The following is a 20,945-nucleotide window of genomic DNA, read 5'->3' as shown; positions in this document are numbered from 1 at the left end:
TTTTTAATACAAAACAAAATTAAATATAAATGTAAGTACACTTTATAATATCAAATTATTTATCGCTGTAATTGAATAACTTTTAAATTAGCCCCTTTTGTTGAGGATAGTTATATTAATCCCCCCTTGCAAATATATTTTTATGAGACAATATTTCCAGCACGCTTCCTGATTATCCATAGTTAAACTACAATTATTGTATCCTAAGGAAACTAAATATAACTCAATTATTTAAAAACAGATAGGCTTCCTACTGCAATGACTGTGTCTGCATTTTAAATACTTTAAAACTTACACCAATTAAAGCTAACACAATTAGAACAATTGAATCGGCCATGATCAATTAAGCTAAGACTATTAGTGCAGACCACTCAGTTTAGGTTTGCGGCATGAGGCTTTGGGGACACCACAACTACTTCGAGAGAGTGGACTAACGTTAAAGTTTGCTATTAGTATTACTTGCGCAATCACTTACCACTTGGCATGCAAAGGATTGATCAACTGTCAGAAATTTTGAATTAGGCTTTATTAACATTGGCATTTACAAACCTGCATCACTTTACTTTTTGCAATGTCTGTGCAGTTCATGATTCATTTTAATATTGTTGGCTATTTTAAGAGCAAATAAAATAATTTGTTTTCTCAGAACTGCTAATATTGCCTTTTCTATACGATCAAGGTATGAGTAATCTACACCACGTGTCGCTTTACAGGGTTTGCTGAAATTGCGTGAACATTTTCTAAACATTTCTCATTTACATCCCGGAGTGACGTGTACTATCATCGAACCCAATGCTACTTCACGCACAATAGGTTAGTTCCTTCTCGAAATATCCCACGGGTAGACAGACAGAAATTGAATTTGTCTAGCCCCTCCAGTGTTAGGGATTGCTAATGCTCAGCAAATGCATATGCCTTCGCCTGTCGGAACAAATGTGAAGTTACAGAGGTAAATATACATAGACGAGTATTACATAAGAGGACATAATGTGTTGATCTCTGTTGAACAGAGGTTCCAGGGTTCTGTGAATTGAGTTGGGAACAAAATACATGTATTCCGTATGCTTTCCTACTAAACACGTGAAGATCGCACGGAAAACTGTTTTGAGAGGAGATGAAGTGGTTTCTGGCAGAGGGAAGTTTCTAAAGCTTGTCCGAGTTTGCAGAACGTGACGCATAAACCTCTTTGAGGCTTGAAAGCTATATCTGCAATGTGAACCAAAAACTAGAATTATTAAACACACTTACGAGTTTGATACATATTCCTACGGATGTGTAGTAGTGTTTATTACTTATTTTCCTATGTATTTTACGTATAAAGTTTCAAACATTTTCTAATAAGTGTATGATTTATATGAATATTGGGCATATTACTTGATTAATATTAATTTATAGTCATTGACGACAAAACAGACTTGCTAGTAGCTACATTATAAGCAGGAACAATAAATAGCGTTTAGCTATGTTTTAAGTTTAAAATGGTACGTAAAATCATCGACCATAGTAAGCAAAAAGTATAGTTGATAATTCCTGCATGTATAAACGTAAGAGTACCCCACACCAGATGTCACGTAACATGCTTCGCTGAAGTTTCATACAAAAATGTAAATATACAGTATATCTCATTTCATTTCCAGGATGTCTTTTGGACATATACAGTATAAGGGCGGACAATCATACACAAAAGAAACTGACGTCGAAGTTACGCTCAGCCAAAGATCAAGGTGATAAGGATCTATCATAAGTTAATGAACAAAAATATGAATCGTACGGTTAGGTTTAATAGCAGTGTACAAATAATAAAAGTTCCAGTGGGCTAGGGAGGGTACCACAACACAAGATTGCGCTGAAATAAACTTTTGTTAACGAATTCGATGAATTTACTCTATTATTTTTCGTTCTACTCTATAAAATTTACACTACTTGACATCTCGTAGTTTGTTCTTAGTTTGTTTTAAAAAATTCCTCCCAATATCCCGTTGCCATCATGGTTACCTATAAAAACAAAATTATGTTGTAAAAGCACTCTAAAAAACTAAAACCATCTGCTAAAGTTCATCCAAATACCATGGAGTTACATGCACCATCATCGAACTCAGTGTTGATTATACAGACCTTAAGCTTAGTAAAACGTTTTAAGACTATAGATTACTTAGTTTTCGACATAAGCGTGCAGGTTGATAGACAGACAGAAAAAAAACTGGTACAAGCCAGAGATACATAGTCAAGCGCGAGATTGTAGACACATAACACAGAGCAAAACGTGTTAGCAGCTATGAGGATCATAGAACTAGTATGATCCTTCTAACTACCCTGATTATTTATCTTTTGAAATGATGGAACGTGATTGTCTAAAAGAACAAAAAGTTGTCTGTAGCTAATTTAAGTGTAGATCTTTTGATTTTAGTAAATAAATTACGGTTACTGTTCAAACTTAAACTTTCAGACGAGCATTAAAAGTTATGGTAGAACTGGTGAAACAATTCTCTATCTTTACGAAAAATATAATAAAATTTAGTCATTCGAATTAAAAAATGTCACTATCACAAATTAAAAAAAAAAAAAAAAAACTGGAAAGTCAATAAAGTTTGCCTTATAAGATAATTTTAACTACAGAAGGCTAAAATATGTTGATATTTGTAAAAATATTTGTAATACAATTCGAAAATAGTTTGCTTCTCATAGTACGGTAATCATAATTGAATTGATTATAATTAATGGAACTATCTGTGTTTATGTAGTACTTTCCATAAACAATGTACTAGCGATTTCCTTTTAAATCTCATGGATGAGGTTAGTTGGTGACGATATAAAAACTTAATATTTTAATCTCAGGGAAGAATTGCGTTTAGCCGTAATCTAAATTAGTTTTAAAGCAAATATTTTATGTTTGTTATTTTGTGATAGGCTTAAAAATCACAATGAAAATATATTATTTAAGAAGTAATTAAATATCCAAAATGCTCTGTTTTTAGATTTTATATCTTGAAGAATAGGGTAGGCCACAGTTTTTTCCATCACAATCCAAATAAATTTAAAGTGGCTCGGATGGTATTGTGAGCACTCAAATTTTATAATGTGAAATTAACATTTATTGTAAACAATACTTGTTTAAAAGTCAATAAAATCTTATGAATGCCTATTCATTAAAATTCATAGTGAAGAACTAATTGAAAACAAAATTAGTAATATTAGCAACCAAAATTTTGATTAGATTAGGTTTTTGTAATTGTAAATTTGCACATTTTCTGGCAATGCCCCAGTTAAGTTTTATACAACCCGCTCTCGTGATGAATATCCAAAAGCTATGTAGTCTTCAAAAATTAACATCTTAACGCGCTACTCGTATATTGTACTGTATAAACGTTCAAAAACAGAGGTCTCAAATTTTAGGGACACACCTTGTCTGTGACAAAATCTACTGTAGCGTAAAGTACTACTTCAGGATACCGTCCCCAACGCAATAACTATTGCGATCGAAAAGACATCGTTAGATTTTCAATCGTTACAAAACCTACTCTGAGGTAAAACACTTGAGTTGTCTGCGGTTGTTGTGGTCTGGCAATGAGCAAGAGACGCTCATTACAGACCGGGGCTATGCTTGGGCGGCGGGGCGGAAACGCGCGCGCGTGCACCGTACCGTACAGGAAACCGTCGACATATGGCGTGAGCTACCGACCCTCCAGCACTCGTCGCAACGGTCGCATCCTCCAGCTAATGGTGGAGTGATCAGCTGACCGCTTGGATATCGTCTATTCCTGCGTTCCGGTCCGCCGTTCCTAGGTCCCGGTCTCTACGCGTGAGCACCGGCCGCCCGCAGTTGTGTCCCGCGCCCGGCCCAGTACACACAGTCAGTGACTTCGTGCAGTGAGTGATGCGCGTGTTCAACACAATGTGGTGGAGTGCTTGTGCTAAATTTACGCGGGTATTCTGTGTTGTGATACTGCTCGTTCCTGTTTATGTCTCAGGTATATTAATAATGAATTAATTTATTAGCATAATTTAGCTCAAAAGACGCAGAATATTTTTAGTTTGGCTCTTACTGTGAGGCGCCGAGGTATCTGGCGAATGAAGGGTATCAGTCTTTCAAAATTTTTATGAACACTTTTTTCCAGGAATACAAATGAGTTATATAAGTAGTAAACAAATAATTTGTGTCTTACAGTTTTTCAGTCTTTCCTAAAAATTAACAGTCAGTTTTATTTCGTACTCCTGACCTGCATTATTTTCTACAATCTAAATTTTTTGTACTTTACCTTCTACACTGTATATTAAAATATATGGCAATAATCAAACTCTATAATATTTCTAACTTATTTTGAGTCCATACCATTCACTAATAAACGTTATTCAGGAAACCCGTGTTGCTGTTTTACAAACGTATGGAATTAATATTACGCATTACACATTCCATTTAATTCTATTAGACTGCACAAAACCCATTATTTTCGCCTCACTTTGATTTAGATCTAATCAATATTTCAGTCAGATAATTATAATGAAGATTCAAAGTTTCTTTCTGAAACTCGTCCTATGCTCTGTTAGCTTTTGGGAATTCCATTTCACGACGTGGAAAAGGAGAATTATGTGTAATACTCATTTACTTGCAGAATATTAAAGAAATTCTTAAATCATTGAACAAATTATACTGGATTATCTTTTGATATTTACCTAAACCAACAATTTATACCAGTTTAGAACATATTTTTAATATTATAATAATATTTTTTTTATTACACATAGTTTAAGTTCACTATTGTGAAAATTCCAACTTGCCTATAATGCAGTTTCAGAAAGTTGGCACTCTCACAGCTGAACAGTCTGCCAGTTATAAATCCTTCCCTGTCTATAACAGCATAACACCCAGACGAAGTGCCAAGCTGTAAAGATAATACGTGCCTTCATTTCGGGCTTTGTACTTTTTATACGAACGCGTCACGATTTAAGAGACCTTTTATGATAAATCTAATTTTTTTTACGATTTGGCATAAGGAAATGCACTCCTAAATGGAACTACGTTTTTGTTACTTCCAATTAATTATAAATCACATTATTTTTTAGCTTAGAAACCATAAATACAAAACTATATATTCTACCATATTTAGCTTTACACACTTAAGTGGACATTAATTGTCATTTTGAGCAAAGCATTGACTATGATATTATTTTGTACTTTTATTTGGATACAATAGGAAAGAAACCTAGTTTTTTATTTTAAGAAAATTTTTCCTGAAGTAGCGATTTATACACTATTCACTAAACGGTTCCTGTCCACAATTGAAATGCGTTGCACAGTTGTATGATTTGCATATCATCACTGTTTATTTAAATTTAAAGTCTGATATAACATGAGATCACAGTCACTCGTAATTTCTTAACGAATGCTATATAGTACTGTACCTTGAATTAAATATTTAGTCAATATACTTTTAGAAAAATAAGTCACTGTTACAAAACGAAACAAAGAAAAACTCTACAATAGAACAACCAGACAATGGTGAAGGCATTTGTGGGCTGAGGGAAAACTCCAATTTAGATTCTTCCATTTCAATGGCCTTATCAGTGCAAAATATGAAACAAACGTTGTATAGAGTAGCGCAAATCTCAGCGTTCTTTGCTAGAAACTGCAGTATGAAGTTTGGCAATCTAGCTAAGTTTGTACTCAACTTTGTACAAGCAGGAATGTTAACTCCGATTGCGCCAAGTTAAATTGGCTTCAATTCCAATATGTAAATTGCTGAGACAGTAGGCAGGCGGCTTAATCAAACTTTTGGATCAGCCCTCTCCCGGTGACGCTATTGAATACGCACCTTTCGCCAAACACAAATTGATTAAAGCTAAACAATGAGAGGATTTAACAGGACTCGCTTGTGTTTTTAATATTCAGTATCGAATAATCTCTCCTTTTCATTCTCTTTTCGGGACGATTTTATCTCTTTCAGTATCTATACTGTGAGTGTGGGATTATGTAAACAATAAATTTTAATAAAAATGGTTTATCTTACAAAATGAAATAAATTACAGGCATTTTTCCTCATCGTATCATAAGCATACATCGATACCTCAGAACAATCGATTGTTTATAGGCCAATCCATTATGATTGTTCGGTCATTTATCAATCGTTGATAGCGCAACCGTGGAGGGTTTCATAAAATTTTGTTTTGTTTTGTGAATTACAATAAAATTTTATGCCCAATAAATGAACTGTAACTGGGTTGGTACTAGTAAATATATATATATACAAACTGTATATAAGATAACTAAATATAGGCTACAAGTTGTTCAGAAAAGAATTTCTGTGGCTGATAGCACTTATGATTTAAGACAAAACATTTACAGCAAGCACAGGTAGAGAAATATGTCATTCAGAAATTGCAGGTTGCAATTTTTATTGTTTTATGCTAAAACTGCTGATGCCTCTGAACTAATAATAATTTTCGTTGCTCCTTTGTTATGAAAGCGTACCTTAAAGTGCTCGCGTTCGCTTATGAGTTGACGGATTTCGTTGGAAAAAATACCTTTAATATTATAACGAAATTTTTTAAATAGTAGTGTTAACTTTTTATATGTGTATGTTTAATATAATAACAGATTTATTTTTTAGGTTTTTATTTGTCACAACCTATTTTCTTAGTTTGCTATCTCTAGCTTTACGAGTTAGATAGTAGGTTTTTTATAAACATGGCTGCTAGTGGATTGTAGTGTTTATAGAACACTTCTTACCGTAAGGTAATATTATTTTTTTAATCATGAGTACGATGAGGCACAGATGTCTGTGACACCCTTTTACCTTAGGTCGAAATATAGACGGATTGTAAGGAAGTCTTTCCTTATTTATTATACCTATAGGCGTGTGTATGTATTTGATGATAAGGTAAGGTGTAATATTATTTCTAGTTATTATTGTAATGTGTAATATTATTTTTAGTATTATTTCTAGTAACCCTTACTATAACAAACACATAATTTACTTATGCAAGGATTAAATATAACAAGAAATCTAGCACTAAATAAAACCTGCGTCATCGTAATATAGTAACAAAATATTATATATTACATTAGGACTGAATTGAATAAATAATGTCTACATTAAGAAAGAATTGTTTATGTCTTAAATAATTATGAGAAGAAAACAATTACGATGTTCACAATTATTTCCAAAACATCTTATTTCTTCTTATTCACCTGGCGTCTCAATTCTTATAGGCTGTTAGTAAAAATGACGCAGAAGATGCGGTAAAAATCACCCGAAAGTAGTGACCACCAACTCGTACCTTCTCGGTCATCAAACTGCTGTTTATAAATCACGTCACGTTCAAGGAGTAAATACTATGATATCGGTCAGAAGCGATCTTGAAAAGAAGTAATTGAACATCCCGTGCCGTAAAGAGCGAAGAACAAATTGAGCAGAGTTTGAGGAAGTCCAATCAAAGCAAGTAACCTTGTGTGTCTGACCGGGGAACTACCCGACTCAACTTCCAACTGTAGCCGACTCCAACTCACCTTTGACGCGATTCCAATCTAAACTTTTTCTGGATTTTTCAATTTACAATTTGTTAGTTATTTCGAGTTGTAACTATTGCAATTGTGTTTTCGAGTACAGAGTTATAAAGTATCTTTAAATTTAACAGTACTATGTTTACCATAGGGATACTTGTGGTTCGGATTAAATCAAATTGTTTCGTAATTTAGTACTATTTCATGCAAAATACAACTTGATTATTTATAATATTAGGAAATTGGGAATCCTATTTTTAAACCTTCGCATATTCCTTGCCTATAGCTCAACTTTATTTACCGATTATACTAAATTCTTGAAAGGGGCGAATAATAAACTTTGATTTTGCTACACATTCTGAGTAACTAGAATTTAAAATAATGGATAATTGAGTAGAAATTATTGAGAATCTAGTAATATAAAAAATGATAGATTGATTTTATCTTAGATAAGCACAAGGATGTTGTAACTATCATTTTAACCTCATGAGAACTGTTTGCATATCTCACCGATGTAATATATGCAGTATAACTCTTGCTTGGAATACGATAACTTTCATAATATCTGATTCAAGCAAAAGTTATAATTTAAATATTACCTACACACGCATTTCAAAACTGTATTAACTTGTTTTATTAAAAAATATATCTCAATGTGGTGATCTTTTAAATTTTTCACATTGTTATATGAGCCACTGAGTAAGTTCCTACCAATTATTCAATAATACTTAACGTTTCGTTATCTTCATTGTAAGTTCTGGAAGAGAATAGTGTCAATTCCTAACTACTAGAGAAAAAATTGAAAACGTTTATAATATTTTGGATAGCTTAAACACATTACTTAAGGCGAGTTTTGTCATTTCCATAATTATGTTTTAAGCAACCTACGAGATGTTATTAACTTAAGCATAAACATAAGAACTACCATAAACTTTAACAGAGTACAGCATATTGCAATGAAAATATAATATTTATCTTAAACAAATATAAGTTCATTTGTTTGATTCGTACATTAAGGAATTTTAAGATGACGGGCGTATGCATTCCTTACACGTGTTTCCTTCAAAAACTGCTCAGTATAGCCTACTAGGTGGAAACGTTTTTAGAAATCATAGTCAATTAAAACCAGTAGGATGCATATTAAAATTTTCAAAATTACGACGTTTATTAAGGCCGTAGAAACATTGGAAAGAGAATAGTCATACTATAACTAGAAGAAATCACATAATAGATATTTTACAAATATAACCAACAGATTTAATAAGTTTTTATAATTTTCCATTTTTACATAATTTAAAATAAACTTTGTTTTTGTACATGTTGTGTATCTCGCAAGGCTTCATTATACTTACTATACACATTCTTTAGTATTACTGTACACGTGAACGTAGCGCTAACACGAATGAACATGACCTCCAATATAATTTATAATACTATTTATAACTTGTTCAATGATTGCAACCAAATGTAGCACTGTTGTAATTAATGAGCTATGTAGTGGTACTTAATCAAGTATGGCAAATAGTTATGATAATTTGTTAAACATTGTGTGAACTATTTCAAATTGTAGATTATAAATTAAATGATAACATGCAGTGTTAACACATTGCAATTAATTATAAAGCTTAGTGGAAATAATACAAATAATAACTTTATAAGCTATTTATGTGCTCATTCGAATTTAATAAACGTTTCAAGAAATGCGAGCTTCTAAATGTTGTTTCAAACTATTATTACAGTTTTACTATGGTATTTTAAGACTATTATCAAACATCAAGTCAAGTGCCTGCTTTTGTATAGATATTATTTACAGTAATAAATAATCCAATGAATAGTAAGCCACTGTGACTTGGGCGTAGACATTAATTCGTTTTAGAGGAAGTAAACTATGTTGCTTGGCGTTGTTTGTAATAAATTGCGAGATTTCGTACTACATTGAATTGAACGTAAAGTTTGTTCTGTTTTAAGTATATTAGGTATTAAGTAATAATTTCCAAGGTATGGTAAAAAATTGTGATTATCTCGTATGTTTTGTCACGGGAGAAGTCTGGACTAGGATCCTCCACATCTTTAGAATTGCCTGGCTTTTGGTAATACCTCCCGGGAGTAAAACTGATATTATGCTTAATTGAAAACACTGAAAAGCGAGGCTACATGGTAGTAAATCTTGATCCTGCTGAGGAGTGTAGGATAACGATAGAAAAGTAGTAGTAAAAGGAGGACCTACTCAAACACGGAGTAAAGACTCTCCTGAGTTGTACCAATACATCAGATGAGCTTCATCTCAGGACAGAAAAAAGTTATGGCAGGAAAGGGTGGATAGCGGGTTGGGTGATCTTTATAATTTAGGCCTACAACGCACGATCTGAAGAGCCCTCACTCTGACGCATCCCCTGGAATAAGTACCCCTAGTGCTTTGAAGTCACGCGTCGGGGGTGTTTATTCAGTGCACATAGGTGTGCAAGGTGCTGAATTAGCACACCATTCCCTTTTAAGAGGGGCACGGTTCTGAATTAGCACTCCCGCACTACCAGTGGGTGTGCTATATTCTACATATGTGAATGGTCGTGGCGCTGAATAAAGGTGCTTGTTCATCAAATAAACATATTCGCGATGCGGAATAAAGGTTTATTTACCGAATTTAACCAGTCGCAATGCTGAATAAAGTTGCTTATTCACCGAATAGACGTAGGCGTCTTACTGAATAAGGGTGCTTATTCACCGAATAGACATAGGCGCGATGCTCAAGAAGGCTGCTTATTCAACGCAAAAGAATAATAGAAACGCTGAATAAATACACCTCGCCTAAAAGTGTTGAATATTCCATGATTTAAAAATTACTTACTTGTTGGTTTAGAGCTTTCAGAAGATTATTATACAATACATGGTGCTTAATCCAAGTATAGTTTAAACTAAATAAATTTGAATTAAGCTCGAATTACTCAACTGGATACTTTTAGCTTTAAACTAAAAAAGTCATAGTTTCAAAAAAATATAACCACTGTACACGACAAAAGCGTGCCCAAATTCTCAACGTTTGTACGGAGTAGGCGGCTGGAGACAAAGCAAGATGTCATTGAGCTGACGTGGTGAGTGACGGAACAAGAGTCTCTTGAGAGTGCATTGTTAAGAGCGAGTGAGGCGGCTGGCGCTTTACATCAAAGCATCTGCTCTCTATATCCACATGCTGTAATTGGCCGGGCGGCCGCACACAGAGATCAAGGCCTATCCCTTCAAGTCCCCTTGCGGAAAGTCATAATGCGCGGTCCGTATGTGCCATAGATATCTTGTATTTTATAAAACATACATGGATAAAACAAAATCAAATAATGCATAAATATGACTGTAATAACTTATTGTCACTACTGTGTCACCAACTTTTAATAACATATATCTGAAAAGAAACTTCCAGCTCATAACGTATGTAGCACCCAATGTCAACCAACAGCTAGACTTTTTATGTACTGTACGAGTATATTGCCTTGTTTAGAAGGTGATAGCCAATTTGCATTGCATAAGCAGCCACCTCAGCATTTTTACTGAAATAATATCAAAAGTAATTTGAGAATAATTTTTTTTTTATTTTAGGCACTTAAATTCAACTATCAAAAATGTAAATTTGGTCAGACTCCGTTATATACCCCCAACGCTTAAACTTTTTTCAATGAACTTGGAACGTTATAAAACGATGTAGTTAAGTAACATAACTAACATTCCATCAATCAACAAGCATTTCCAGGTATTGCCGTCGGTATTGTTGTCGCTGTTATCTTTTCTTTCTCGAGAATCCCGATTACGGCAGGGCGCGGCATCACGTGATTATTTAAGTTTTTTACACGGTACACAATTGCCTTTCCATTACAATTCAATTTATATTTCTGATCAGCTCCTCTAAAATTTGATATTTTACTGATAGGTACTATCTCGAGGGATATTTTTCTTTCGTTGACAAGCCCCTGCGCTGATGGCCGGAGGCACTCGCATTTTGAGTGGCGGAGTGTGATCAAGAATAAAAACAAGTTTTCTGTGTTTTTTTTTTTCAATAAAGAGTTTAGTTTTTGTTTGGTAATGTTTGTTTTTGTTGAATTTTTGTGTTTGGAGAAATGTAGGGGTGTGGTTGATATAATACGTAAGTACCCTTTTTTTCTTAGCTAGTAACCAATTGTAATTAATTAAAATCATCCGTAAATGAAAAATTAGCTTTGGGGGCATAATGTTAGTTCTGATCCTTAACTACATCGTTTTACAACGTTCTAAGTTAATTGAAAAAAGTTTAAGCGTTGGGGGCATGTATCGGAATCTGACCGTAAATTTCTTACAATTTAGTTGAAGTTTACAAATTATAGACTCTGTAACTATTGTAGGGTGATAGTATAACCATGTTTATGTGGCTGAAGGTCGGTTAAAACTGTGTCAAGGCAAAGAAGTGTCATAAAAAATATTAAATTATAATTTAACGATGATCAGAAGGGTTATTCCTTTCGTTACCCTTCCATACCGACCTCCTCGAAAACTAGCGCGAAAGACAACTTACTGATTTCATTTTTAGGAAAGATTACTCCATCGATTAAAAAAAATTCAGGTTTTGTGCTTGTAAAATGGAAACTGTCTCTTGGCTCTAAGATTGTACCCTATTTCTTTTTATTTGAAATTTAGGGATTTTCACTAAGCTAGTGATAAGGTACGCTTAAATGCATAATTTACTAAATAACATAACGGTCTAATGTTAGTGTTTTTCATTTTTTATAAAAGCTATCTTTTATAAGTATCACAAGTATTTTGTGTTTGTGTATAACGCGTCTTGTAAAAGTGAAAATGGCCAAATAATGCTATATTAAATGGAAGAATTCTTTTATATACAACTCTATTATTTAAAGAATACTTTAAATAATTGTTGTTGCGTTGTTTAATTAATCTGTAAAAATTATATGTTATGTTATCTGTTTCTTTTAACGCCCACAAAACTTACAAGATTGTCGCTCTCGTACGCTTATTAGACGGCAAACATTAAAAACGTTGTCACACGATACAAATATACATGGTTACTGCTGTTCGATATTTAATCTGGCTATAATGTTATAAAGTAGACAATCAAGTACAAAACTAAATACAGAATACCACAGTTATTTAAGCTCGATTTGAAACTTTTACAGACGTCATGGGTTTTCTATCCTTACTTAAAAATATATATTTTTCTTTATATATTACTTTCAAAAATCTAACATCTTTAATTCTTTTATATTAATAAGTATTCCATATCAGGGGAAACTATAAAATTATACGCAATATTTGATCCACGGTAGGAATGGAAATGTTTGCGGTCTCCTCACTGACAGTTCCCCATTTATAAATCAGGATGTCTCCTTGTTGTGAAAGGATATATAGGCTGACTGAGTTAGAATATTCTAGTTCAACCTCTACTATATATATATTATATTGCACTGTCAGACATAACACTGAGACAATATGTTCGTTCCATCGCGTTATATAATGTCAGCTTAATTATACTAAGCTTAATATTGTTAAATTAACTCATTAACTAATTTGAAAAAAATCAAAATTGTATATAATGTAATACACGAATAAAGACAAATGATATAAAAAACTACATTTAATTAAACCCACCATCATAATTATTGTATACAACTTTTAATTTTGTGAAGCTCTCGTTCCTTTATTAATAGACAATAAATATATAATTATTATTTCGTACTTTAAAAAGTGATCATATGTTGTATTTCATAATCACATAGTTTGTTATAATTAGCAATTTGCTTGTTAATACAAAGAGCAAGTTTTGTTAGGATATTGGTTTCAATTCTTATTATTATATTTTATTATTTTAATTAGACGTTGAGTTCATAGAAATGTCCATTTTCGTCAATTTTGATCCCAGACCGCAAAATTATTATAATCACAGACATAATTATTATAATTATGCACATTGTATATTAAGTGTGAATATATGAAATGATTGATGTACTCTACAAGAAAATACCATTCATTTTTAAATATTTTACTCGGCCCAACCGAGGAAATAACCATGGCCACTTTCTCGGTAAGGTAGCTGCACCCTTACTATATTGAAGTTCTTTGTAAAAAGGATAATAATTCTTGGTCTGAAATATGAAATACATTTAATTTGCTAGTACAATCGTTTGTTTGAATATTGGTTTTAACGATGTACTGATTGTAAAGGAAACAGGATTTGCTATTGTTACGTAATACAATACAATTAGTATCACTATGTTCGAGATCTGCAATCTGATTTCTTCTTCAGGTAAATCACTAAACTAATGCATCATACAACACACGAGTCAGGAACTACAACAGCCATGTTGTGTGTCAATTCCATGGACACTGACTCTAAACCATGTACTTAATATAAACTAAACACTACTTATTAATCTTAACTCCAGAATACACGTCAAAGTAAGTCTTTACACACCGGCCAACCAAATATAACTGACCAGAGGCCAATAGTAAATGGCGATAATCACGGCAGAAACAAGATAGCGGAAAAAAGGAGTTACGGGAGTGGGCCTTTTTTATTATTAGTTCATTCTAGACAAACTTAAAGGTATACTGTGACTTCTTATTGGTTTATTACAAATTTCTTGTCTGTTTAATACTTTAGGTTTTTTGTTAGTTCATTTTTCACAATTAACAACCAAACCCGCCTGATTTTAAGACATGTTTTAGTTATAATTGTGCAATAAACGAACCATTCTCCAATTTCCTTAAATTCGATAAATAATGGATATGTATCGTACGAAAATGAATCCACATGCATTATTCATTGTTTCCTATTCAGTGTAAACGAAGCATCAAAAAGTTAAGGAATTATGCAAATTGTACTGTATAATAACTATCCCGGCCAAACGAATAAATGTTGTATTTATTTTCCAGTTCAGCTGCTCTCAACTGTAGCAGCAGAGCTGCTGATACAAAGTGCTTTTTATAGTTACCAGTGTAACATTTAATTCGGTTCTCTTTGTGTTTCAGGTACGGTTGTAACATCTGCGCACCCCAGCACCCATCATGAATTTGGTAATGCGCTCACTGATAAGGGGATTTCTGCACGAATTGTTATGCATGAGTACATTTCGAAGACATTGTATGGTATTCATTCATGTAGGAATTCAAGGACAGAGGTTGGCAATACATAATAGACATTAAATTTGAATTTATCGTCTGATGCGGGGTAGAACATATTGTACATTTACGATTTTAAAATTAAAGAGATCGCAAATTAAACTCATTAGTACTTTCTGCTTGATTTCGATTATCCTGGTTTTTTAAATTATAATCGATTGACTCTTAATAAAAAGGAGTTATGAAAGATAGATAGGCGCAAGAAACAGTTTATTATTATGAACAGCACAGCCTGTGCGGTGGCTCCTAGTTTATCTGGTTTAATTGATAATGGAAGATAATTATGTTTGAGTACAATCGAACAAATTGTGTTAATTATATGAACGTTTAAATATATTTATTATACTCTAATTATTTCATAATTTGTTTCCGTATTTACACATGCCGTTGGTTACATCTCTTATTTTATTTGAAATTTAAAGTTAATAATCTGTATGAATATTAATAGTTTTGTGGGACCATTGAACTATTCGCATATTAATAGAAATAAAATTATGGTAACATAATTACTATCATGAGTCTCGTTCTGCGTTCTCTAAAACAAACTTAGAAGTTTCCATGCAAGGGCTTCTGTTCTTCAAATCCAATCTTGCTTTCCCTTACTGTGCCTTTATCTGTGCCTATTGCACACTTTTATATTAGCAAGATATTTAATCACATAATTATAAAATAAAATTAGTATTTTATTTAATCTATGGACTGGCCTTTCGAGACTTCCCTGTGCTGGAAAACGTCCCTACTTCGTCCTATCTTCTCAACACATGTTAAGGCCGGCTCAATTGTATAACAAGTACAAGTATTATTATCAATAATACAACTAGATAATGTGAAAATGTCCTCTGTAAAGTCATGTTAAACTTGTCCATATGTGAAATAAATAATTTCAACTCTATAATTAATGCAATAATATACACCACATTATTATCAACAAATTTTTATTGAGATCCACTCTGAGAAATTATAATATTTACTTATTCAAGATGCTAATGATAATTTAATTTAATTTATTATTCAAAATTTCAAACATGTTATGCTATATGTTGTTGATCATTGTGCAAAACTAGTGCTCTCTCAGAGAATATGAATAAAAATTCTTCCAATAAACTATGTAAAATGAATTTATTACAAATACGTTAGGAAAGTTTAGGAAGGTTACTTTTTCTCTTCCGGAGAATACTCAAAATTCATGATATATGAGTGTACTGATAACTTACATTTTCAGTGCAACATTAGGCGTCTACAACTGTTAGAAATTTTGGTTTTAATGTATTTATGTATTTAACTACAATGTTTGTTTCATTCGATCTTTTAAAAATTTAACTTTTCTAAGAAAAAAAAACACGAATGGCAAAAACAATTTCATAGTATCGTATAGTACCGCATGAACGTATATTGGAAAGTATTTAGTCATATTCAGATTTCCGGAAGTGCAGCTCAATACAAGGGTTTGGCAGCGGATTGGGTCTGTTTTGGGCCGGAAGTAGGCGATCAGCGCCACCTGGCGGCTGCACCTGACGTCTCTTCAATCCTTGATATATGATAACCGACGCGGCGTGGGCGTGGGTGAGGGGGCGAGAGCACGGTGCGAGTGTGACATGCTACTCACACGGCTGCTGTCGTCTGTCGTCTGCGGCACACTGACACTACTAATCAATCTCTCTTCTCCCATCAGCGCTGAAGCAAAGCTCGAAGGTGGAATATTTTATAACTTTAGAGCACACAACAGAATTCATAACTTTTAATTCATAATTCATTTCGCTAAGCCAAATATTATTTTTAACTATTCAAAAAATGTTACCTTACAATTTGAATACTCCATTAATTTACTTACAGTACGTCAACCTGGTCGCCCAGTATGAAACCTCGGATTTTGATCTATCTATATATATATATATATATATATATATATATATATATATATATATATATATATGTGTGTGTGTGTATAATTAATTTTCTTAACACGTTTACAAGAATTTTACTATCGACAATTCATAGACAGAATCAATAATAACCTCCTAAATTCGTTGATATTATATCTTTTAATTTTCTAGACTTAAAATTGCAGTGGTAAGACCATAAAGGCCATAGATATAATGTTATACGCACTCTGTTAAAACAAATAACTAAATATATCCGACATATTTATTAGTTCACAGTTGATAAAATGTTTATTATTTATTAAATTATAAGAAACTAAAAAAAGTAAGTTTCACAGAACACAACAGTATACTTTTTAACACAATATTACTTGAAGATATAGACGGTTCAGGCTACGGTATGGAGTACTAGTTGGAAAGTATTTAATGAGAAAAAGTGAAATGTTAAATACGTCATATGTAAAAAAACTTTTTGAATAATGGGAATCTAGATGAAGAGTTTTATTAGTTGATACCATAACGCTGTTGAAATATTTTAATACTAAATATATATTTTGAAAGCCACAATATCGAGCGATATATTTGTCCACTTTTTAAAATATATAACTTTTATTTATATTCATATTCAAGAACTGCAAACGTCGGTAGGCATATATGAAATCCGTTACTAAATAGCATCATAACTAATGTTCATCTCATGCAACTTTCAGAATATTGAGTACTTTTCTGTGCTAGAGAAAATGTCATGTTATTTATTCAAACATTTTGTTCGAGTATGTTAAAATCCTTTAGTAGTTATTTTATGAAGAAAACCTTTTATGTTTAGAAGTAAAACTAGAGGAAAGCCTGACAAAGTGTGACGTCAAGCCTAAGAGGGGCAAATCTGCTGGGACTCATAACACCAAACCAGGCAGCAATTTAGTGCCTCTGACGTCATTGTTTACGCTCACTTCGTGGTTAGTTTTGGGGATTGTTTTTGTACGGTTCTAGAATAACTTTTATAAAATATTTTACTAATGGAAATACAGCTTGTGAAGTTTAAAATATGGAAAACATGTATAGGTATTTCGATATTCGATTATATACCTTAAATTAGATTTATCGCCCTCATTCTACCGCATTTATAATACTATCTCTATAAAAGTATTAAAGTGTATTAAACTAGTCTACAGTAAAAACATAAATGTTCGTAAAGCATAATAAAATAATAAAAGTAGGCTACACTGGTAATTTTTACAACTGGCCACACTAATATAGTTGTTATCCCCTTTATTGTTTGTAGTCTGCATTTATTACTGTTTTAGAAAAATTCTGTGAATAGTCTGATTTTAGTAGTTATTAGCTGTCACTATTATTTTAATTCTATTACAGTGTCGTAATCAAAGGATAATAAATGACCGATGGTGGAGCCAATTTAAAAATCCAATTTACCTAGCTAGATACCAACTATTTGCTGCAAGTTCGTGTCGTAAATACCAGCACTAATTTCCTCTTACTACTTTCTGCGATTTTATATTTTGTACATATAAATACAAAAATCTAAATTTTTACTAATATTTAAACCTCTTTTCAAGACTTAATTCATATTTAACATCGAACAAAGTTCTATATTACAGCACCTGTGGGGGATATATCATGCTATAAATTATATATACGTAAATAACTTCAAAATGTATTGAAATTATTTTGGAGTTTGTCTTCATTAGAGCCATTAAAATTAGTAGAAGCATTATGTTCGTTTGGTGTGTTTACAGTTTAAAATGAGCAAGCACAACAAACTTTATTTATTTGCCCCATAAGTTTTCAGAAGTCGCTGATTTTACTAATCATTTCTAGTAAAAGTTTAACTGAAATATACTAAAATTAAGTTCATTAAATAAAGCACTGTTATGAAAAAAATATTAATAAGTAGAGAATAATGGGAAAAATACTGCAAATTTTACTATAACCAATAAAACTAACACAAAGCGCAATTCTTATTCAAGAATAAACTTCATAGTTCGTTGACATTTGCAGCTTATTTACATATAGAAGCATAACGGGCTCCAACTTCTCTGATTAAAGTGCACAAAATACTGTTCAACATTTTGTTCATATCTTTATCAAATTGCATATTTCAGAGTACTAACCCTCAAGTGAATGTTAACTTATTAAAAAAGCTAAGCTTTTGAGAACCTGGAGTTACTAGATTACTCGTGGGCCAGAAAAACATTTATGTCTCTCTATTTGTCTGACTTTAAATTGTGCAAGAATCTTCATTTCTGTAAGAGGAACATTGAGTTTAATAAAGGTGCGTTTCACTTCATGGAATTCCAGAATGCAAAATTTGTAAACAAACGCAATAACACCCATAAGAGATTCAATTGTATGTAATATGTACACATGTCACCGACACATCGCAATACGTACATAATTTTACAGTGACTTGGTGTGTAGTCATTATTATTTAAACTCTGATTTGAAAATTTTTTCAATGAATAAAATCTAAATATATCATGTAATAATGTATGTGAAGAAAAATGTCTTATTTAGATTTTCAAATTTCCATAAAACTTCATTTCTACAAGAACGATTTCTCTAATGCGTAATTTTCGAGTCAACTTTTTTATTGGCTAACTTTTTATCGATATGTCTGCGGGATATCTTAAGATTTAATTGTGCTGGATTTGTAATTTTGCATGACACCTCAGTGAAGCCTGATACAAGTGGTTTAGCATTATTCTGGTTTAAAAATCATTTATTTGTGATCATCCGTATGATCGAACACTATGAACCAATGCGGGTACCATGGGCGTCCGTTTATTTATATTTTTCGTATGTTATTACAGTATACGTTGAGGCATTACGCATATACGAGTATTTCTGACATCCCTTTATACGGGTTTAGATATTTAAAGGGTCCCAATATGAGATGGAATGGAAACATCCTTTTGCAAGGAAATACTTAGAGGAAATAGCTTTGAAACTAATATTAATTGTAAATTAGAAACACATTTAGAATTAAAGTTCACACAAAAAACGTAAATACAAAATTAAACCCTCTTCGTATTCTTCAGGACAACCCCAAGCCCGGACGAGATCTTTATGAGCTTTCCGACGGCCCCGCGGACTACGTCGCGTGTGGAACCGTGATACTTACAAGCTATTTCTGGGCAGACGTAATTTTGACTCAAACATTAATTTATTCAGGTAGAACCTCTTTTCTTTTTATTATAAACATATAACGCATATACTTTCTTTATATATTAGTAGACCTCTTAAATCTAGTATTGGTGCTTATTTGATATACTTAAATTTTATGAGTTAAATTTATAAATTTCTATCACGACTGGAATTTGACTCCAAGTATTCGGAGTTGTAGACTATGTTACTTAGTTTGTCGTTCATGGTAACAATACTTAGAATAATAAAACACTAAATAAGTTTACTGCGGTTATTAAGTATGTATCGATAATAATTAGTTTTAAAATTAAAAGAAGTTTATTTACAATCAAATCCACATGCCAATTTATCGAATTTTTTGTTCATATTTTAAAAACAATCAGAATCACCTCCAAAAAAGGTGAGATTGATAGCTTGCCCTATAAATTTTTTTATGAAATGTATAACACTACTGTATAACATACATAATAATGACGACAGTTTTTACTAGAGCTTTAAATAATATATATTTTGAGACTAGGCTTCTTCTTTAGTGTAATACAAAAATTATGATTTTAAAAACTATAAATATGATATCCAGCTTTGAAGGGACCTTATTTTGTTTTGAGGCATTTTATGGCAAGTAGTTAATTCTGCAGTAATTTTCCAAAATACCGGTTAGCATTACATTTTCGTATGGTTCACCTTGAATTCTATATCCATTTTAATAGACCCTACACATTTATAAATTTCTTAGAAACAATGAAATACTTTGAAATTAAAGGTTATACATTTTAGGTTTTGATATTAAATGGAGTAAATTTAAAAAGGCGTTTTCTCACTGTGAAACTCAATTAGGATTCTCAACACTTTGGGCTCTATAATTCTATTTATAAAGGAAATATAATAAAGTGGCAAGAATAAAGGAGTTTTAAAATGAACTTATCCATCAACAATAAGTATAAAGTACTGGATGCCTTTTATAAAAGATCTATTTTTATCATCTTATTTTAAGTAGAAGGCAATAGTTTAAAATAATGAAATTCGTAATTGTTATGTTTTGAAACGACACGTGTCAATTTTCTTACTGTTAATTAAGTTAAGGATATTGTCACTGTCATGCAGTAAGTATGTCGCAAACAAAGAGCCAATGCTGAAGCAGCGTCTGGCCGCTGGCGCCAGGAGCGATAACGAGTGAATACTTGTACAGTAAGCTGATAAGAGAGCGACCACTCTTCATCATTCACGCTGAGTCACGTGTCGCCCTTCCG

The 20,945-nt window shown here is 32.3% G+C and overlaps 1 protein-coding gene across 7 annotated transcripts in view; it reads left to right on the top strand.

The window, feature by feature from the left end:
* Nucleotides 1–20,945, top strand: part of LOC124364416 — a 393,612-nt gene that overhangs the window by 206,836 nt on the left and 165,831 nt on the right. For 3 of the 7 annotated variants that reach the window (XM_046819892.1, XM_046819893.1, XM_046819889.1), the window contains exon 2: nucleotides 14,504–14,548. The exons of 2 other annotated variants lie outside the window; for them this stretch is intronic. In XM_046819892.1, coding sequence (XP_046675848.1) covers nucleotides 14,504–14,548 — 45 coding nt within the window. Of the gene's footprint in view, nucleotides 1–3,690; nucleotides 3,969–14,503; nucleotides 14,549–20,945 lie in introns of those variants that run through there. 2 more of the 7 variants (XM_046819890.1, XM_046819894.1) reach the window with 2 other exon arrangements.

This window comes from Homalodisca vitripennis, chromosome 6 (genome assembly GCF_021130785.1).
Source record: "Homalodisca vitripennis isolate AUS2020 chromosome 6, UT_GWSS_2.1, whole genome shotgun sequence".
NCBI lineage: Eukaryota > Metazoa > Arthropoda > Insecta > Hemiptera > Cicadellidae > Homalodisca > Homalodisca vitripennis.
The sequence above is the reverse complement of the archived record's forward strand: the minus strand, read 5'-3'. Positions and strand labels throughout refer to the sequence as shown.